The sequence below is a fragment of the Salvelinus sp. IW2-2015 genome, linkage group LG20 (assembly GCF_002910315.2).
Source record: "Salvelinus sp. IW2-2015 linkage group LG20, ASM291031v2, whole genome shotgun sequence".
In the NCBI taxonomy this organism is placed as follows: domain Eukaryota; kingdom Metazoa; phylum Chordata; class Actinopteri; order Salmoniformes; family Salmonidae; genus Salvelinus; species Salvelinus sp. IW2-2015.
This window is the reverse complement of record NC_036860.1, coordinates 55,243,474-55,263,093: the sequence shown is the minus strand read 5'-3', so window position 1 is coordinate 55,263,093 and position 19,620 is coordinate 55,243,474. Positions and strand designations below refer to the sequence as shown.

Below are 19,620 nucleotides of genomic sequence, written 5' to 3'. Positions count from 1 at the left end.
CTAACCCGGACGACGCTAGGCCAATTGTGCGTCGCCCCACGGACCTCCCGGTCGCGGCCGGCTGCGACAGAGCCTGGGCGCGAACCCAGAGACTCTGGTGGCGCAGCTAGCGCTGCGATGCAGTGCCCTAGACCACTGCGCCACCCGGGAGGCCAAATAGATGACTTTTAACCTRATGTTGTATTTTGATTCCTTCACAAGCCAACCCTTGGTCTTTGCCAGTAGGACTAGGGGGCTCACAGTTCACCGTTTCTCCCGTCTTTGTTACTGATCTCCAACAGTCATACTGAACCTCCTCTTTCTCTCTCCAGATGGGTCGGATAGACAAGGCCTACCCAACAGTATGTGGTCATACGGGTCCTGTCCTGGACATCGACTGGTGCCCTCACAATGACCATGTCATCGCCAGCGGCTCAGAGGACTGCACAGTCATGGTACGTACAGCCAGTTTTCACTGCTTACATCTTTAAAATGGTGACACTATGTTCAAGATGCTGTCTTGGCCCAGGTATGAATACCTACCTACTACACATGTTTGAACTCTGTGGGTGCACCTTACATAATAAAGGAAAGCTCTTTACCCCTATAGATTTTTTGCAGTGAACTCTGTGACATCTCTTAAGAAGACTATGATCAGTAGCCATGTCTGGGTCTGTCAGTGTGCTGCAAATGCTAGTGCTGCAAATGCTAGTGCTGCAACCTTAGCCTCCCTGGTGTACTCTATACACAAAGCATGTGTCATAGCGTTATCGGATCCACAGCCATAAGTGGATGGTGGGGCAGTGAGGTCATCCTATCAGAATGTCTTGTGTCCTTATTTGGTCTTAGACAAATAAATAATGTCTGTAGCAAGAGACGGACAAGTCCACAGAAGGGTCCATACAATATTTTATCTAAATGTATTTTATATGATATACCTTAAAGATGGAATACTAAAACATTTTAGAAAGGTCTGCTCTCTGAAATATATGTTATGCAGGTGAAACATGAAATGTTATGCAGACCTTATTCCTTTCCCATCCTTGTTTCTGCCCCCATCAGCTCTCTGCTGCCACCCTTAGACTAAACACTGTTAGTACATCCTGCTAACATTAGACAAGCACATCCATAGTATACTGACATCTAGCTAAGGCTGATTGTCTCAAGGGGTTGAGGAGAATTGACCTCTTGTTTGTTCATGTCCGTAGTTATAAATGAGAAAATGGCTATAAATAAGTATAGTCATGATGCCATTGCCTAACTTCATCTTTCGCTGTCTCCAGGTGTGGCAGATCCCAGAGAATGGGCTGGTCACCCCGCTGGCTGAGCCTGTGGTGGTGTTGGAGGGACACTCGAAGAGGGTGGGCATCGTCACTTGGCACCCCACGGCCCGGAACGTCCTCATGAGTGCAGGTAGATACAGGTTTAATACTCTGCTCTCACACTGAGTATAGTGTCTGCAGGAGTATGGCACTTTCAGCGGGGAGTTAATTTGTCACAACAGCTCTCAGAATACAAGGCATTTTATATATTTTCCACTCTACTGTGGGACTGTACTCTGCTACGAGGCAGTGGCATGTGGATTTTGACTGTAGTTTATTTGTGTCTGTCCCACCAGGCTGTGACAACCTGATTATCATCTGGAACGTGGGGACKGGTGAGGCCATGATCCAGCTGGAGGACATGCACCCTGACGTCATCTTCAGCGCCTGCTGGAGCCGCAAYGGAGCCCTCATCTGCACCGCCTGCAAGGACAAGAATATCCGTGTCATTGACCCCCGCAAGGAGAAGATTGTGGCTGTGAGTGGGCTGGGSACTCTGGGGGAGATACTTTGCCTTGCGAAAGTATTCACCCCCCTTGGCGTTTTTCCTATTTCGTTGTATTACCACCTGTAATTTAAATTGATTTTTATTTGGATTTCATGCAATGGACATACACAAAATAGTCCAAATTGGTGAAGTGAGATGATGAAAAAAAACTGAAAGTGGTACGTGCATAAGTATTCACCCCCTTTGCTATGAAGACTCTAAATAAGATCTGGTACAACCAATTACCTTCAGAAGTCACATAATTATTTAAATAAAGTTCACCTGTGTGCAATCTAAGTGTCACAGGATCTGTCACATGRTCTCAGTATATATACACCTGTTCTGAAAGGCCCCAGAGTCTGCAACAACACTAAGCAAGGGGCACCACCAAGCAAGCGGCACTATGAAGACCAAGGAGCTCTCCAAACAGGTCAGGGACAAGGTTGTGGAGAACTACAGATCAGGGCTGGGTTATAAAAAAATATCAGAAACTTTGAACATCCCACGGAGCCCCATTTAAATCCATTATAAAATGTTTTAAAGAATATGGCACCACAACAAACCATCCAAGAGAGGGCTGCCCACCAAAACTCATGGACCAGGCAAGGAGGGCATTGATCAGMGAGGCAACAAAGAGACCAAAGATAACCCTGAAGGAGCTGCAACGCTCCGCAGCGGAGATTGCAGTATCTGTCCATAGGACCACTTTTTAAGCCATATACTCCACAGAGCTGGGCTTTACGGAAGAGTGGCCAAAAAAAGCCATTGCTTAAAGAAAAAAATAAGCAAACACGTTTGGTGTTCGCCAAAAGGCATGTGGGAGACTCCCCAAACATATGGAAGAAGGTACTCTGGTCAGATGAGACTAAAATTGAGCTTTTTGGCCATCAAGGAAAACGCTTTGTCTGGTGCCAACCCAACACCTCTCATCACCCCGAGAACACCATCCCCACAGTGAAGCGTGGTGGCAGCATCATGCTGTGGGGATGTTTTTCATCAGCAGGGACTGGGAAACTTGTAAGTCGCTCTGGATAAGAGCGTCTGCTAAATGACGTAAATGTAAATGAAACTGGTCAGAATTTGAAGGAATGATGGGTAGCGCTAAATGCAGGACAATGACCCTAAGCATACTGCTAAAGCAACACTCGAGTGGTTTAAGGGGAAACATTTAAATGTCTTGGAATGGCCTAGTCAAAGCCCAGGCCTCAATCCAATTGAGAATCTGTGGTATGACTTAAAGATTGCTGTACACCAGCGGAACCCATCCAACTTGAAGGAGCTGGAGTAGTTTTGCCTTGACGAATGGGCAAAAATCACAGTGGCTAGATGTGCCAAGCTTATAGAGACATACCCCTAGAGACTTGCAGCTTTAATTGCTGCAAAGGGTGGTTTTACAAAGTATTGACCGTTTTCTTTTTTTTCTCATTTCTTGTCTGTTTCACAAWAAAAAATWGTTTGCCTCTTCAAAATGGAAGGCATGTTGTGTCAATCAAATGATACAACCCCCCCCAAAAAATCTATTTTAATTCCAGGTTGTAAGGCAACAAAATAGGAAAAATGCTAAGGGGGTGAATACTTTCGCAAGCCACTGTATGTTGGCTTGATAATCACTCTTACTGTAGCACTGTCTCTCACATAAACACACACACACACCCTCCTACCAACACACACACATGTCATTGGTGCTGAAACATGCGATCCCCTCTGATAGACGTGTTGTGTTTCAGGAGAAGGACAAGGCCCACGATGGAGCACGGCCCATGAGAGCCATCTTCCTGGCTGACGGAAACATCTTCACCACCGGCTTCAGCCGCATGAGCGAGCGGCAGCTAGCCCTCTGGAACCCCGTATGTCACCTCCCATCCAGACCCACACGGACACACACACACATGGAAATCTGTCGATGTGCCCTTGAGCAAGGCACTTWACCCTAATTGCTCCAGTGTCGCCGTTAAAAATGGCAGACCCTGGCTGTGACCCCACTCTCCGAGGGTGTCTCTGGGAGAGTTGGGATATGCAAAAAAACACATTCTCAATTTACACGTGTAAAATAGGACAAATATAAGCACCTACCAAATTATTATTTATTATACACATACAGACATTCATGCACTCATAGATGCACAAATYCTTATCTAAATCAAATCAAAGTTTATTTGTCAAGTGCGCCGAATACAACAGGTGTAGACCTTACAGTGAACATTAGGTAAGTAAAGAAATAAAACAACAGTAAAAAGACAGGCTATATACAGTAGCGAAGCTATAAAAGTAGCGAGGCTACATACAGACACCGGTTAGTCAGGCTGATTGAGGTAGTATGTACATGTAGATATGGTTAAAGTGACTATGCATATATGATGAACAGAGAGTAGCAGTAGCGTAAAAGAGAGGTTGGCGGGTGGTGGGTGGGGCACAATGCAGATAGCCCAGTTAGCTAATTTGCGGGAGCACTGGTTGGTCGGCCCAATTGAGGTAGTACGTACATGAAGGTATAGTTAAAGTAACCACATGAAAGGTATGTTTTGTGTTGACAGAAAAGCATGGAGGAGCCAATATCAGTCCACGAGCTGGACACCAGTAATGGAGTGTTGCTGCCCTTCTATGATGCAGACACCAACGTAGTGTACCTGTGTGGGAAGGTGRGGATGATATATTGTTAGAGATGTATTGTATTTCCTAAGTCTCTGTCTTATCCCCCAAACCCAATATTGTCTCCCATCTGGATAGAGGATTAGTGTGACTTCGGTTATTCTGGGAGGATTTCACAGGTTTTAACAGTAACCTCTCCTATGTTCAGGGTGACAGTAGCATCCGGTACTTTGAGATAACGGACGAGGCTCCATTCGTGCACTACCTCAACACCTTCTCCAGCAAGGAGCCCCAGCGAGGTATGGGCTACATGCCCAAACGAGGACTGGACGTCAACAAGTGCGAGATTGCCAGGTAACAACCATGCACTCAGTGTGATGGCTTTGAGACCTTCTCTCCATTAGAGGGAGGACATGTTGCAGTATTTGAGAGAACAGTCCTAATGCCTTTGATTATGTGGCTGTACATCCTCATCATGTTTTGTCTATTTTACTTGCAGGTTTTATAAACTACATGAGAGAAAATGTGAGCCAATCATTATGACAGTCCCCCGAAAGGTTTGTGTCTTTCTTTTACTCTTTGAATATTTTTTTTGCATTGAAGACATTGATGCTGTAGAAAWGAGTGCAATTGTTGTTCAAATCGGGCAATATTAAGAATAGATTACCACCACTGACTAGAGTACAATCCTAACTGATACCATTATGTCTTTCCCTCTCTCCGTCCCACACATTCAGTCGGACCTGTTCCAGGATGACCTGTACCCGGACACAGCAGGACCAGATTGTGCCATCGAGGCGGAGGACTGGTTTGATGGGAAGAACGGCGAGCCCATCCTGATCTCCCTGAAAAACGGCTATGTCCCCGGCAAGAACCGCGACCTCAAGGTGGTCAAGAAGTCTAATGTCTTGGAGGGCAAGCCAGCCAAGAAAGCAGCAAACACCTCGCCTGCCGAGAGCAAGGCCTCTCCACATCCATCTATAGTGAGTAGGACTGGACACTTTCAGTAACAACTGTCAAGCTATATTAAGACAATATAGTGAATAAAACTGTACTTTTAACACAGGCAATAGATAAGATGTGTTAAGATAAACTAAGAAAATCAGCTGCAGGAACACAGTGAATAGATTTTATTCTCAACGATTGATATCAGAACAGTACTGGAACATTTTCTGTTAAGTCATTTTAGCCACCAAATGGTTTGTGAAACAATATATCTTGTCATTATTTAACTGGTTGTTCTTTCTATGCTTTATTGCAGCAAAATGAAGGGAAACTGGAGGAGCTACTGCGAGAGGTCAAGTCGCTCAGGGACCTCGTCACCCTACAGGACCGCCGAATTGCCAAACTGGAGGACCAGATGTCCAAGGTCGCCATCTAAGACTCCGCCCCCGCTCAGGACCATTCATTGATGGTCCTGATTATCGGGAGATAATCAAGTGAACAGGGCCAGTCACTGCCAAAATTTGAGAATTCGGCTTCATCATTCCGCTTGGAATCTTCCCAGCGACGATCCCAAGCACACATTCCAAGATGAACTTTGTTTTTGATCATGTCTACCCCTCACACTTTCCTCTAAAATACTTAGAGAAACAACTGTTGCAATTCATAGTCCACCTTTTTACTGGGGATGAAATGCATTTAAATAACTACCATTTTTTGGTTGATGGAAAAGTCTTACCATTTTGTTATTGTTTTAAATTGTGGTCAAGAACATTCTGATGGGAAGTTTGTACTTACTGCAATACTCTCAACAATAGTATGTAGCCACCAGTATTGCCATATTCCCTTGATTTTTGTGCTGCCAAAAAAATGTTTGTGTGGGTGTGGGTTTTCATTTATTTTGTCTTTTCTCCTGTTTTGCATTCCAGTTACAGACTATAGGGTAATATAATGATTTAGGCAAAGAGAAGGATTATCTTTGAACCAACTATAGCTGTTACACTGTTGCAAAAGAAAGAGAAAGAAATCAGAATTTTTCCACCACGCCAGCTGCTCGTATTAAGCATCAGGTCACTGAATGTGAAGGAAGTCTGACGATGCTGTTAGCTCTTCTGGGTGTAGATTTTAACTGTGGGGGTGTCGGGAGGCAGTGGTGTAAACTGCAGCTCTCGCTGGCATAAATGTAGTGGTGCCTCTGTCACGCTGTGGAGGGTATTAGGGCTCAATCTGAGGTCACCCTCTCCGGTGCATGTTGTGGCATTGGAAAGGGACCTCTCTCAGCATTTATTTCACTCAACCATCTAGTTCATGTAGTAAGGTGCATGCAATAAAGATTTTACACATGGAAATGTCTTCTCCACAATAAATCCCTTATTCTTTGTTTGCGCTAACTTCTCTTTCTACCTTTTTCACCTCTGTCTTCCTGGCTTGAATGAAATGATTCACACACTGAAACCGGCAGAGCAATGCACAGTCTGATAGACAGATGTCACGTGGGATTTTAGAAACCATTATGTGAATATACAGTATAACATTGTTTCTTTTGATAATACCACATAATCTGAAATTATCATAAATGACAACCAGGACAATTCAAGATCCAATAATTATTCTTAAGTACAATCATGAAAGATCCTTTGTTCCATTTGCAGAGCGCCAGTGGCACAGTCTAGAGGGGAAAAAACCATTTGAACCATGGAGTAGGGGTTTTCATTACTTTGGCGGGCCCATAAAAGTCATTTTCTGCTCCTGGCTTCCTGTCCAGATAGGCTGCAGCTACTGTGCTTCTGGTTGGGGGCTGTTCTCATCACACAGCGTGGAGGGAAGGGGGGTCAGAGGGGCTGTGTCTGGCATCCAGACACACCGGCAACCAGTGGGCGGATGAGGGGATGAACGTGGGCTATGGGGATTTTGTAGATTAGATGGAGTTAGATAAAAGGCTAGAAGTGGAGGGATAACAGTTCAAGGAAGATTAAGTGGATTTGGTGGGAACTTGTTTTTTTGGGATATGTTACCTACTGATATAGCATTTACATGAGTTAATGGATAAGGATTACTGAAAGGCTTACAAGCACACATTTCACTCCTGTATTTCCTCTCTCTTGACCACCCACCTCCTAAAATCCTTTGCTGGGAAAACGGCCAGTTTGAAGGTCACTGTGGGATAAATKTCCTCTTTTGTAGCTGTGTTTGTGTGGCTACTCAACTTTGTTGTGTTAAAATTCTGGTGTATCAAATTCCCATGCTGTCTTTGCAAAATGACATTTTGAACAGTTTAGGTTCTGTGGGGGAAATATAATTTGTTGTTTTTAATGGATCAAATGTCATGTTTATTATCAGTCTGACAATTTAGTGAATATAGTGCTCAAACTCCATGCAGACAAGAATATTTTGCTTTACCTGTCATGCATTGTGTGATGTAGTGTGATGAAGTAAGCCTATTCCAAGAAAAGTATTTCAGCCTGCAACTAAACTAGTGGTTGTGATTAATCCATTATACCTGACAACTACCTCTGTGAAGGGGGTTAGAGATAGTCCAGAGCAACATACGAGCACTCAAAGGAGCTGGTTCACAAATGACTCACAAGACGAGAACAGGAAGTGGTGGTTTCCATGGAGACAGGTTTCAATACTTGCTGCCACATTTCCACAGGAGGTCTGTAGTTTGCACTGCGCAGCAATGAGCCTGGTTACAGGAGGTCTGTAGTTTGCACTGCACAGTAATGAGCCTGGTTGCAGGAGGTCTGTAGTTTACACTGCATAGTAATGAGCCTGGTTACAGGAGGTCTGTAGTTTACACTGCACAACAATGAGCCTTGTTACAGGAGGTCTGTAGTTTACACTGCACAGCAACGATGCTGGTTACAGGAGGTCTGTAGTTTACACTGCGCAGCAATGAGCCTTGTTACAGGAGGTCTGTAGTTTGCACTGTACAGCAACGATGCTGGTTACAGGAGGTCTGTAGTTTACAGTGTAACTCTCCCAAGCACCACACATTCTTCATTATCAGACTCCAGACATCTAGCGTCTACCATAGAGGGAAATATCTGAGACACAACCATTCCACTTAAATATGACTCAGCGCCTCAGACACTTCTGTTGATAATTCCATTTCTAACCCACTTCAACTATAATATGAGAGAGAGGACCTTTAGAAACTTTGATATTTTCCAAAGTATGATATGGACTGTGAATTGGGTGGATTTTGGGATGTAATTAATGATCTACTTCTGTGTGGATAAATGTCTGCTGAATGTAGTTCTCTGAGTTTCACATTCTTAGAGCACAAACTACATTTCATCTTGATGTTCTGGTGCCATTTCGGAAATGTAATGTATTAATTGGGGACTTTTTTCTGGAGGAATGTAACAGGGTTTCTGGGTGATTTGTGATGTTTTACTTGTGCTTCCCATGACTGTATTTTTGTATTTTAATCTGTATATGTTTGGGTATAATGTGTATATTTACGTTGTATATACAGGGCACATTTGTAAAAGAGACCTAGGTCTCAATATGTTTTCCCTTAAAATAAAAAAATAAAAATGAATTAATACAAAATAAAAACTGTCCATAAATGCACTGCAAATTGAATCAGATTATCCCCTGAACCATTTGAAATGAGGGAAAGGTAACAAACCTCAAGGCATCTCTGGGCTTGTCAGTTTCACACTTGAGTCAGTGTGAAAAATGTAACTTCTGCAGAACAGTGCGCATTTCCTGTTTCTTCATATCAGGTAGAGAGCTCTGTTGTGCCTCTACCATCAGCTCGTCAAGGCATGCCAGCATGTGCTTAACTCCACCATCACAAATTTGAGCGTCCTATTCTTCCACGTCTTCTACTACACTTCCCCATCAGTGAGGTAAGACTTAAGAATTGCTGACAGTAAGTGCCTGGGACAATAGAGAGGTTTTGAATACTGGATGTTGAGTGTAAAATCTGCCTTTTTCATTGGTTCCAGAGTTTGAAGATTTTAGCTTTTCTTGAGGTGCCTCAGATTTGTTTTATTCTTTAAATTATTATTTGTGTTTTATTGATGCTACCAGAATTGTTTGCAAATAATAATACGTACTTTAAGTCTCATTATAAAGCCTATGATACCTTTGAGTTCCTGTTTCATCCGTTACGTGGGTGTGGTGCTAGTTATGAGTAACATACTGTTTCACCATGACATGCTGACGATGTCACCACCCACAGTGGCATGTCGCTTTGTTACAAACAACAGTTTCCTTAAGCCAGTTAGAACATCCATTAGTTGCATTCCACGTCAGCATTGATAGTCTGCTTCTTGACGCCCMTGCCATATCGCAACAGATCTTCGGATATAATTTGATGTCCAATAGCATACTACATACAAGCAGTAATGTGTGTACTGATTTCTCATTTCAGAGTTGGCACCATGATGTCATGGTATAACAAGGTGTATCCTGTTCTGTTGTGGAGCCTGTTTCTGTTGTATTCTGAGGCATCTCAGAACTCCACACTCACAGAAGACAGAGGCAGTAATATGGGCATCAATACAGCARCAACACAAAAGAGCGGTTTGTCTATGGTGGAAACCCATACGGTGATGTACAACAGCAGTACCCGTGAGTTAGGCGGTGCCATTACTGTGAGTGTTAACGCCTCAGAGGCAACCATGATGACCAGCTTGGGTCCAACCCTTTCTCCCTTAGCAATGATCACCTCATCAGGTACAACCTCATCTCCCCTCACCACCAACCAACCCACCAGCCAGACGTCCTCTTCCCACGGGCCATCTAGCACATCTGACCTCTTGTCCACCACCACTCCCAGCTCTACCATCTGGTCCTACATCTCAGAGCTTAACACCACATTTGAGGTGTCCTCCACCACTGGGCCCTCCTCCATCTCTGGACCTTTCTCCACCAATGTCTCATCCTCCACCCCAAGGCCTAGCTCTACCAATGTCTCATCCTCCACCCCAGGGCCTAGCTCTACCATTGTCTCATCCTCCACCCCAGGGCCTAGCTCTACCATTGTCTCATCCTCCACCCCAGGGCNTCTACCATTGTCTCATCCTCCACCCCAGGGCCTAGCTCTACCATTGTCTCATCCTCTACCCAAGGGCCTAGCTCTACCATTGTCTCATCCTCCATCCCAGTGCCTAGCTCTACCATTGTCTTATCCTCCACCTCAGGGTCTAGCTCTACCATTGTCTCATCCTCTACCCAAGGGCCTAGCTCTACCATTGTCTCATCCTCCATCCCAGGGCCTAGCTCTACCATTGTCTCATCCTCTACCCAAGGGCCTAGCTCTACCAATTTCTCATCCTCCACCAATGAGACTTTCTCAACCACTTTTCCACCCATCTCAACCACTGACAATTCTACCAACTCCTCTTCTGGGGTCCAGATTCCCAAGATGAAAACAGAGAAGGTCCCCATCACCAAGACAACGACCACCATGACAACGTTACCTTCTAAAAAAGATCCATCAGGGGGAGGGGGTCTGCCCTGCTCTCCTACCCGACGGGATGGTCTGGTGAGCCAGTGTCTGATTGCCATTGCCTCCCTAGCTGCAGTGGCCACCTTCTTCATGGTCAGCTGCATCATCCTCTGCACCAAGTACTCCTCCAGGAAGCATCGCTACAGAGTGGGCACAAACAATCGGGGCACTGAGATGGTGTGTATCTCTGCCCTGCTCCACGATGACAATGGTCCCCATTGGAGACCCCACATCCCCAAGAGCAACGGAGCCCTGCTGCCTGGAACAGAGTTGGATAGTGACGAGGAGGGGGGAGATGATGTAACCCTTCACAGCTTCCTCCCAGACAATGAGCAACGAGTCTAGAGTGTAGATCTGCAGACTGTGTCAGACTGTCACACTCTGTGAAGTGCTATATGGTGCAATTACACAGGGTACACAACTCCAAGCCTGAAGGTTAATGGTCATCCCAGCCACCTTAAAGTTCATCAAGGGAAACGATTAAAAACAGAGACTGTGGGGGCGTATAAAACCTTTGTAGTTTTCCTACTTACTCTGGGTTAAATGACCACTTTTTTTCATTTGATGAGACTTTGAATTGCACCTCTGACTGGTCGACTGCTGTCAATATACAAACTTTTGCTCTTAGAATATATTTCAGCGTCCTCTTTGAAGTTGTTGGTTGGGCCTCGCTGCACATCCATCTACTGCAACCAGTAGAGGAAGAGACAGAAACCACAAATGGAGAACCAATGATACGTTACTTTATTGTGACATGTTTACAGCAAACAGTGACAAAGTTTGGAGAAGTCAGGTGGTCAATCATCCTCAAACATAATGCAACCCAATGCAGCCTCTGAGTAGTTCTGAGTGAGATTGAGTTTTTGCACCATTGCACTGACATGATTCTGTTGATAATGAAGTTCCCCTAATAGGACGAGAACAGTGATGTAAAAAAAGGTTTGCTACACAGACAGTTTATTCGAGATTTAGGATTCTACAATTGATTTATAGATCTGGAAGTAAAGTTCATGTTATTTTTTAAGAGAATCGTTCCMGCACATACACATTTATAGAGCTATAAGAAAACCTGGACTGCTTATGATGACTCACTGTTCGTTTTGTCACTGGGTGGATGGGGCTATTTAGAGTTGTATGTGGTMAGAATCTTATAGCCTTCAATATTCTGAGTGGAAATACATGATACACAAAAAAAAAAACATTGTGCAAACCACGTTATTTTATTTTATACATGCTTCAGAAAATATGTATCCTTGTGAGCAATTTCATTTATTTGTTTTCTGCAAAAAAGCTTGTTCTTCTGGAAGTCTTCTTAGGTCTTGATAACAAAACCATCTGCCTTGATGTACAGTGAGCCAAAACATAGACTGTATGTAGTATATCAAATATGGTCAGGGTCAAGCGAATGTGAGATGTGATGAAATGTCCTTTACAGGGTGTTAAATAAGTCTGTAACCTTCTGTATTGAGAGTCTGTGTAGAAAGTCCCAGACGTTCTGCAGATGTTTCTTGTGTCCTTGTCTTGCCATAATATGTCATAATACAAAGATACAGTATCATTGCTAAACCCAGACCCCCTTCAAACCTTTCAAGCCCTCAGATGTTTGACTTCTTTTTGACTTTTTGGGGTCTTCCCTCCGTGTGAGAGAGGGGCAGGTTTCCTAGAGACACCGCATGTCTGTTTATCTATGAGTCCAGTCAAACACAATGAAGAGGCTCCACAATTTAACTGAAAATTGATCACAAAGGACTGGAACAAATGAATAGATCATAACGAAACTGTAAAGAAATGACAAAGTGATATTAAACAACAGGCAGCTGGCTAATGACTGTGTCTGTGGTGATTTAAGTCCGATGGCATTTCAGTTTTTCAAACATGGACCCTCTAGATTTGTCACTATAAACCTATGCCCTATGGTTTGTAATATGCGCCAATATTTCCCTTTGTTTTACTATGTACTCATAATARGTAGATAACACAAGCAAGCAGACCAAATAAAAAGTCTGGTTTATTTTTTACATGSATTCAAGGCCCCTTTCTGGCATCAATATCAWAGTTCATTCTTTGCAGGAGCAGAGATTTACATCTTAGTCCACATGCTTCATACAAATCAACAGGGTGTATATTATAAAACTGGTATCAAATTTTCATGCCAGGGAAAKCTGACTCTGAGGGATGTAGACAGAGCTTATAAGACAAATGGAATCATAGACCAGAGGCTAGACTAGAGTATGTACTCCGTAACCACCTCACTATCATTATGACCAAATAAAGGTTGGCAAGTCTTGATGAATCATCTCAAACATTCTGAGCTGTAGCTGTGTTTACTCTAGTAACATGAATATCTCTCTGTGCGGGCGCATGTGCACACGCACACGCACACGCACACACACACACACACACACACACACACACACACACACACACACACACACACACACACACACACACACACACACACACACACTTTCTCACTCTTGCTTGCTAGTTCTTTCTCTCTCAATTGTGGCTACACATTGACACATTGAGCATGTTTAACTATTGTAATGGGCATTTTTATGTTTGTGCTTTTCTTTTTTTCTTTTTATCTCTTTTTCAACCTCAATTTCATGGTATCCAATTGGTAGTTACAGTCTTGTCCCATCGCTGCAACTCCCATACGGACTCACAAGAGGGATGGTCAAGAGCCGTGCATCCTCCGAAACACGACCCAGCCAAGCCGCGCTGCTTCACCCGGAAGCCAGCCGCACCAATGTGTCGGAGGAAACACCGTACACCTGGCGACCATGTCAGCGTGCATGCGCCCAGCMCACCACAAGAGTTGCTAGAGAGTGATGGGACAAGGACATCCCGGCCGGCCAAACCCTCACCTAACCCGGACGACGCTGGGCCAATCRTGTGCCGCCCCATGGGTCTCCCGGTCGCGGCAGGCTGCGACAGAGCCTGGACTCGAACCAGGATCTCTAGTGGCACAGCTAACACTGCACTGCCACTCGGGAGGCCATGTTTGTGCTTTTCTTATTACCAATTTCTGTGTTCATGCAAGTGACTGATTGAACGCCTGGGAGAAATCCTCACTGTAATATCTACAATTTGGCAGTACGCCCAGACCCTTGTTTTGAGAACGATTCCATCATACTATACTCAATAGAACACCCTGCTCATTGTTTTTGGCAAGGCCATTGGCACGTGCCCCAACCCCCCTATCCTCTTACTGGGCTGTTATGGGTGGTATGTCCACACAGAAAAAATTGACCCCTTCCTGTGAGAGACAATCACACTGTGGAGCTGCATGTCTGTTAAAGTGGCTGGTCTGCTGTAAGTCATCAGGGTGTCAGAGGTAYAGTGTGGGGTCCAAAAAAACTTTTGCCATAACTATAACCACTTGGGATCGWCACTATACTCTTGKAAAAAAGGGTTCCAAAAGTGTTCTTTGTCTGTCAGCATAGRAGAACCCTTTTTGGTTCCAGGTAGAACCATTTTGGGTTCCATGTAGAACCCTCTGTGAAAAGTGTAACCAAAAGTGTTCTACCTGGATTCAACAATGGTTTTTCAAAGGGTTCTCTTATGGGAACAGCCGAAGAACCCTTTTAGGTTCTAGATATAGATAGCCCTTGTCTAGAACCTAAAAGTATAGCTTCGGTGTGTAGAATGTGTATAATATGGGAGAGTGAATAAGGTACCGTATGTGACTGAGTAAGGTATGTGACTGAGTAAGGTATGTGACTGAGTAAGGTATGTGACTGAGTAAGGTATGTGACTGAGTAAGGTTTGTGACAGAGTAAGGTATGTGACTGAGTAAGGTATGTGACTGAGTAAGGTATGTGACTGAGTAAGGTATGTGATTGAGTAAGGTATGTGACAGAGTAAGGTATGTGACTAAGGTATGTGACTGAGTAAGGTATGTGACAGAGTAAGTGCAAGTGAATTCAATAAATTCCGAAAGGCCTTGATAGTTATTGTTAAGGAGGCCCAAAATGTTTCAGGGGGTTAAGTGCATGTAAGAAGACAGAGGGGGCAAGCCAAGTGACAAACAATTTATCCAATACATTGTCTGTGGTTAGTCGAGTCTCTGTCTATTCCCCAGTTAAAACCCAGAGCGGTGATTGTCTCCTCACTCTGAGCTCAGCCAGCTTGCTGCAGTGTTGACTCTGGCCTTGAGCATCCAGAACAGGGACCGTAGAGCTGAGTTGAGCCGAGCCCCTAGGCCCTGCCCCCACATCACATTAGACTACTGCCTAACAAGAACAATCTGTGTGGAGCCAAGGAGCCCAGTCCTTTTCTGGGAAGCAAGGCAGCCAGAGAGGGAGGAGGGGAGGAAAGGGGGAAGGAGGGATTTGTCCCGATGGCAAAGAACTTTACATTTTATTTTTTCTGTGCCGATCAGAGAAACCTCCAGTCTGAAATCTAAAACTGTAGAATTACTGTTGGAGGAGGTGAGTCAGGCACATTCCCATCCTCTCAGTTCATTTCCCCATCCATTTTCCTCAAACTCTAAAGCATCCACAGTTCTAGAGGAGCCTTTTCTGTGTGTGACCACTTCTGTGGGTGGTGAGTACAGACACTTTTATTTATTCACTTTATTTTATTCTTCTTTCTTTTACTGTACATTTTACCCCATAGGGTTTATTTCCAAAAGAGAAATAACATTCTTGTCAAATATGAGTTAACTTTAGTGGACAGATATTACCTCACATGATTGCAGTGCAGTTTAGCTACCGTGACAGCATCATGACTTATGTCTCCAGGCTAGCAGCTCGCCAGCAGGGAATCAAGATTGTTCAATAGAGTTCTCCAATAGGTTATCTGAATCCGAATGAGTTTCCCATATTTGCATGAGATTGTGCAGATACATCTGTGGTGAACAGATTTTATTTTTGAAAGAAGGTATAATTTGAAGTCRGACTAAGTCTTGCATTATTCAATAATTTTAAAATGTTTGTACGTCATTGATATTCGACACAATGGCTGTGCTAAATGTATGACTGTTCAAAAATGTCTGGTCATCTCCATCAAATGGTATCTTGAATACTTCAATAGGGACTAATTCCTCTGTAACCATTATGTGTGCGCGCATCCGTGAATGTGTGTATGAGTTTGAAAGTATACACTGAGGGAAAGGGGGATATCTAGTCAGTTGTACGACTGAATGCATTCCTCTGAATCAAGAGAGGTGCGGGGGGCTGCCTTATTCGACATCCACGCCCGGGAACAGTGGGTTACATTTACATTTAAGTCATTTAGCAGACGCTCTTATCCAGAGCGACTTACAAATTGGAAAGTTCATACATATTCATCCTGGTCCCCCCGTGGGGAATGAACCCACAACCCTGGCGTTGCAAGCGCCATGCTCTACCAACTGAGCCACACGGGACCACACGGGTTAACTGCCTTGCTCATTTTTACCTTGTCAGCTCGGGGATTCGATCCAGCAACCTTTTGGTTACTGACCCAACACTCACCAAGTGAATGGGAGATACATTATAAAGGAACTCCCACCCCCCCTTTCCTGAAGAGTACAATGGTTCATGTGGCCCAGCTTGCACACAGATGGAGTGGGAAAATGGGGTGAAGGAGTGGGTCGGCTGGGATGATTTACAAGGACCAGGCCAGCAGTCTACTCCTGGGCCACATTCAGCAGGGCACAACTGTGGAATGTTCAGATWKAAATATATTGTGTAGAGCAGACCTGCCTCTCTGACATGTTGAGTAAGGATTCATGACAGCTCTATTAATGACATTTCTATCTGCAATGTTCAGTTGGTTTAAAGTTTGGCTATTCTCTGTCATTGTGAAATTAAGAGGAGGTCCTTTATTTTATTGCTACCATACACTGTGCAGGGCTGTTCAGTTTATTGCTTTAAGCAAAATTTAATTTCACGGAATAAGAGTGTCATGATGTATTTCCGGGAACCAGCATGAAAAAGAGCTGCTCACCGATTTSACAGCTCCAACGCAGTTACACCTCCGACATCGACTTAACAAAAACAATGATCTGCTGTGCAGTTTGTGGTTACTGTGGGTTAAGGCAAATCTGATTGAATTCAGGCCTTTGTGTGCATATGTCTGTGTGTGTGCAAGTCATGTGTGCATTGTGTGTGTGCTTGTGTGTGACATGCTATGATTGGAATTCAGACCTTAAATTCTGCCTGCCTTTCATCAGCTCTCAGCTGCTATCTGGGTCTTAAAATGCCATCTACAGCTATAGACATTCTATCAAGAATAKAAATTACTCAGAAGGCATTTTCATTCATTGTTGATSAGTGAAGCCTTTACAATGTATTGTGCAACAGTCACAAAAAGCTCTAGATGTTAACTGTCAATGTTAGACACAAGAACAGCTATATGAATCGAAACACCTGTTGATCGAAATCTGTGCAATTTAACAGTGGAAATGCAAATTGACAACAGCCACACTGACACTGTATGTTCTTGTTTTGTTTTCTGCAGGTCCTACAGGAGATGATGTTCCTCATGGCACTTCATCTTATTGGTCTGTTGGTGACGCTGTGGTCCAGCAGCCCCAGTCTGGCCACACCCCTCCCTTTCAACATTTCATTGGAGGGCAGTGCAGAGGGGGAGGAGCTAGACAGCCTCATTGACACCCCTTCCCCACCTGCCACCAGTGGCCCCGCCTCGGAGTCCTCAACCACCTCACTTGGCTCCACCCACRTAGAGCACTTCCTGCTCAGCCAGATGGTTCACTTCCTGCAGGATAACCTGTTCCTCATCCTAGTTTTCTTCACACTCTTCATCACTATCTTCCTCATTCTCTGCTGTGCTTGCATCATGAGCCGCAAACGAAAGATCAATGCCTACTACCCCTCGTCCTTCCCCTCTAAGATGTACGTGGACCAGGGGGACAAGACCGGAGGTACCAAGCTTTTCAACGAGGTGCYAGAGAAACCCTCCAACCGGCAGCAGGCTGAGCCAGTGGACTCCAGCAAGAAGCTCCATCATGACATCATGAAGGCAGCCAAGAACCTCCGCACTCTCTCCAAGCCTCCCCTGGGAGAGCGAGAGGGAAAAGACCCCACACAGATATCTGCAGCAGCAGAGAAAAGTCATGAGGTGAATGTTCAGGCTGTGGGAGAAATAATAGAGAAAGACAATCAGCCATCAAATCCACCAGAGCTGAGTGAGGAGGAGGAATGCCAGCTCTCAGTCAATGAAGCCCAACATAGCAGCTGCCCTGAGCAGTCAGAAATCCTTCCGGAACAGACAGGCCTAAAAAAGGATGATGAGTCATTCACAGGAGCTGAGTCTCCATCTGGCCAAGGGCACTCACAGGCTCAGCAGGAAGAGGACAGGCAAGAGGACTCCACTGTCACACTGTCTATTCCGTTGATCACTGGAGAGAAAACAGCATTTTAGCTATGCTCTCGACACTATGTTTGATCTCAATGGTTTTGACCAATTTTGCATGAGTGACAATCTTTAAGGCAAAGCTGTCAGCTTTGTTTACCGCTCTTTGGATTTACCAAATTATGTCTGTTCAGTTGTATGTAATCATATAGTTGATTTACTTCTGTTTCCCAGGAGCCATCTTTCAATGTATCTCTCTCTAAAGGGTTACACTAAGTAACCTGCCATCTTTCAATGTGTCTCCCTAAAAGTATACACCTATGTGACCTGCCATCTTTCAATGTCTCCCTAAAAGTATAACACTATGTGACCTGCATCTTTCAATGTCTCCTAAAAGTATACATATTGTGACCTGCCATCTTTCAATGTCTCCCTAAAAGTATAACACTATGTGACCTGCCATCTTTCAATGTCTCCCTAAAAGTATAACACTATGTGACCTGCCATCTTTCAATGTCTCCCTAAAAGTACAACACTATGTGACCTGCCATCTTTCAATGTATTCTCTCTAAAGGGTTAACACTATGTAACTGCCATCTTTCAATGTCTCCCTAAAAGTACAACACTATGTGACCTGCCATTTTTCAATGTATCTCTCTCTAAAGGGTTAACACTATGTGACTTGCCATCTTTCAATGTATCTCTCTCTAAAGGGTTAACACTATGTAACCTGCCCATCTTTCAATTTTCCTAAAAGTACAACACTATGTGACCTGCCATCTTTCAATGTATCTCTCTCTAAAGGGTTAACACTATGTGACCTGACCATACACTCCTATATATGCTCTCTTGTTTGAGGTTTCTGTGTTGTTTTTATTTGTATTTGTACAATGGCCAAAGTAATGGTGCTGCATCTTGTTTTTCTCTCTCTTCCATTCTTTGGTAGGTTAGTGAGGTGTTAATCCTAGGTTAGAGATCATTTTCAGGGCAATTTGTGGTTGCTTTTTCTTGAAGAACAAATATGGATAAGTACAGGGTAAGTTAGCCTATTTTAGAATCCCAGAGTTAAATACTTACACACTCCTCTCTAACATGTAGGGTCAGCTTTCCCGAACAGTCTCATTACAAGTCAGAATGTTGAACACACTTTATTTAAATTTACTTTACCTGTTGTCCACCGATTTTGTCCTTATGTCAGAGATAATCTGATACAAAATATCCACAGAGAAGCATTATCAACCGGACTTCAGTATGCTGGTCTGTATATCATATTGTAACGACCCTGGGTATGTATTTCCGCGTTTAATTTTCAATACTGACGCATATCGCAAGTGACAAACACTTGCACAATATGTCTGAGCTTAACCGAACCACAGACCAAAAGGCAAACACTTCCAGCTGATTGCAAGGAAACTGCTTCGGTTGACAACTTTCGGTTACATTTGGCTATTGTGCATCATGTGAAATGCATCAGGTGATTGAAAATACTTGCCAGAATTACAAACATATAGAGCCATATACCTACTGGC

The 19,620-nt window shown here is 44.0% G+C and overlaps 3 protein-coding genes and 1 long non-coding RNA gene across 5 annotated transcripts in view; 3 read left to right on the top strand and 1 right to left on the bottom strand.

The window, feature by feature from the left end:
• Positions 1-6,700, top strand: part of LOC111980962 (coronin-1C-A) — a 28,083-nt gene extending 21,383 nt beyond the window's left edge. For both annotated transcript variants that reach the window (XM_024012048.2, XM_024012050.2), the window contains exons 3-11: positions 312-434; positions 1,263-1,392; positions 1,598-1,779; positions 3,516-3,635; positions 4,323-4,427; positions 4,586-4,731; positions 4,877-4,934; positions 5,115-5,360; positions 5,639-6,700. In XM_024012048.2, coding sequence (XP_023867816.1) covers positions 312-434; positions 1,263-1,392; positions 1,598-1,779; positions 3,516-3,635; positions 4,323-4,427; positions 4,586-4,731; positions 4,877-4,934; positions 5,115-5,360; positions 5,639-5,758 — 1,230 coding nt within the window. In that variant the 3' untranslated portion in view covers positions 5,759-6,700. The remainder of the gene's footprint in view (positions 1-311; positions 435-1,262; positions 1,393-1,597; positions 1,780-3,515; positions 3,636-4,322; positions 4,428-4,585; positions 4,732-4,876; positions 4,935-5,114; positions 5,361-5,638) is intronic.
• Positions 6,701-9,034: 2,334 nt separating this feature from the next.
• On the top strand, positions 9,035-12,611 carry selplg (selectin P ligand). Its single transcript, XM_070449511.1, has 2 exons — positions 9,035-9,179; positions 9,707-12,611. The coding sequence occupies exon 2, from the start codon at positions 10,703-10,705 to the stop codon at positions 11,129-11,131; it is 429 nt and encodes a 142-aa protein (XP_070305612.1). The 5' UTR covers positions 9,035-9,179; positions 9,707-10,702; the 3' UTR covers positions 11,132-12,611.
• Positions 11,513-19,349, bottom strand: LOC139029468 (uncharacterized). The gene is made up of 2 exons (XR_011481785.1): positions 19,259-19,349; positions 11,513-18,137 (listed from the first exon to the last, which is right to left on the bottom strand). It is a non-coding gene; the product is annotated as an uncharacterized lncRNA (long non-coding RNA).
• Positions 15,249-18,943, top strand: LOC111980976 (transmembrane protein 119). Its single transcript, XM_024012074.3, has 2 exons — positions 15,249-15,337; positions 17,237-18,943. Exon 2 carries the CDS (start codon positions 17,249-17,251, stop codon positions 18,158-18,160), a length of 912 nt encoding a protein of 303 aa, XP_023867842.1. The 5' UTR covers positions 15,249-15,337; positions 17,237-17,248; the 3' UTR covers positions 18,161-18,943.
• Positions 19,350-19,620: the final 271 nt, after the last annotated feature.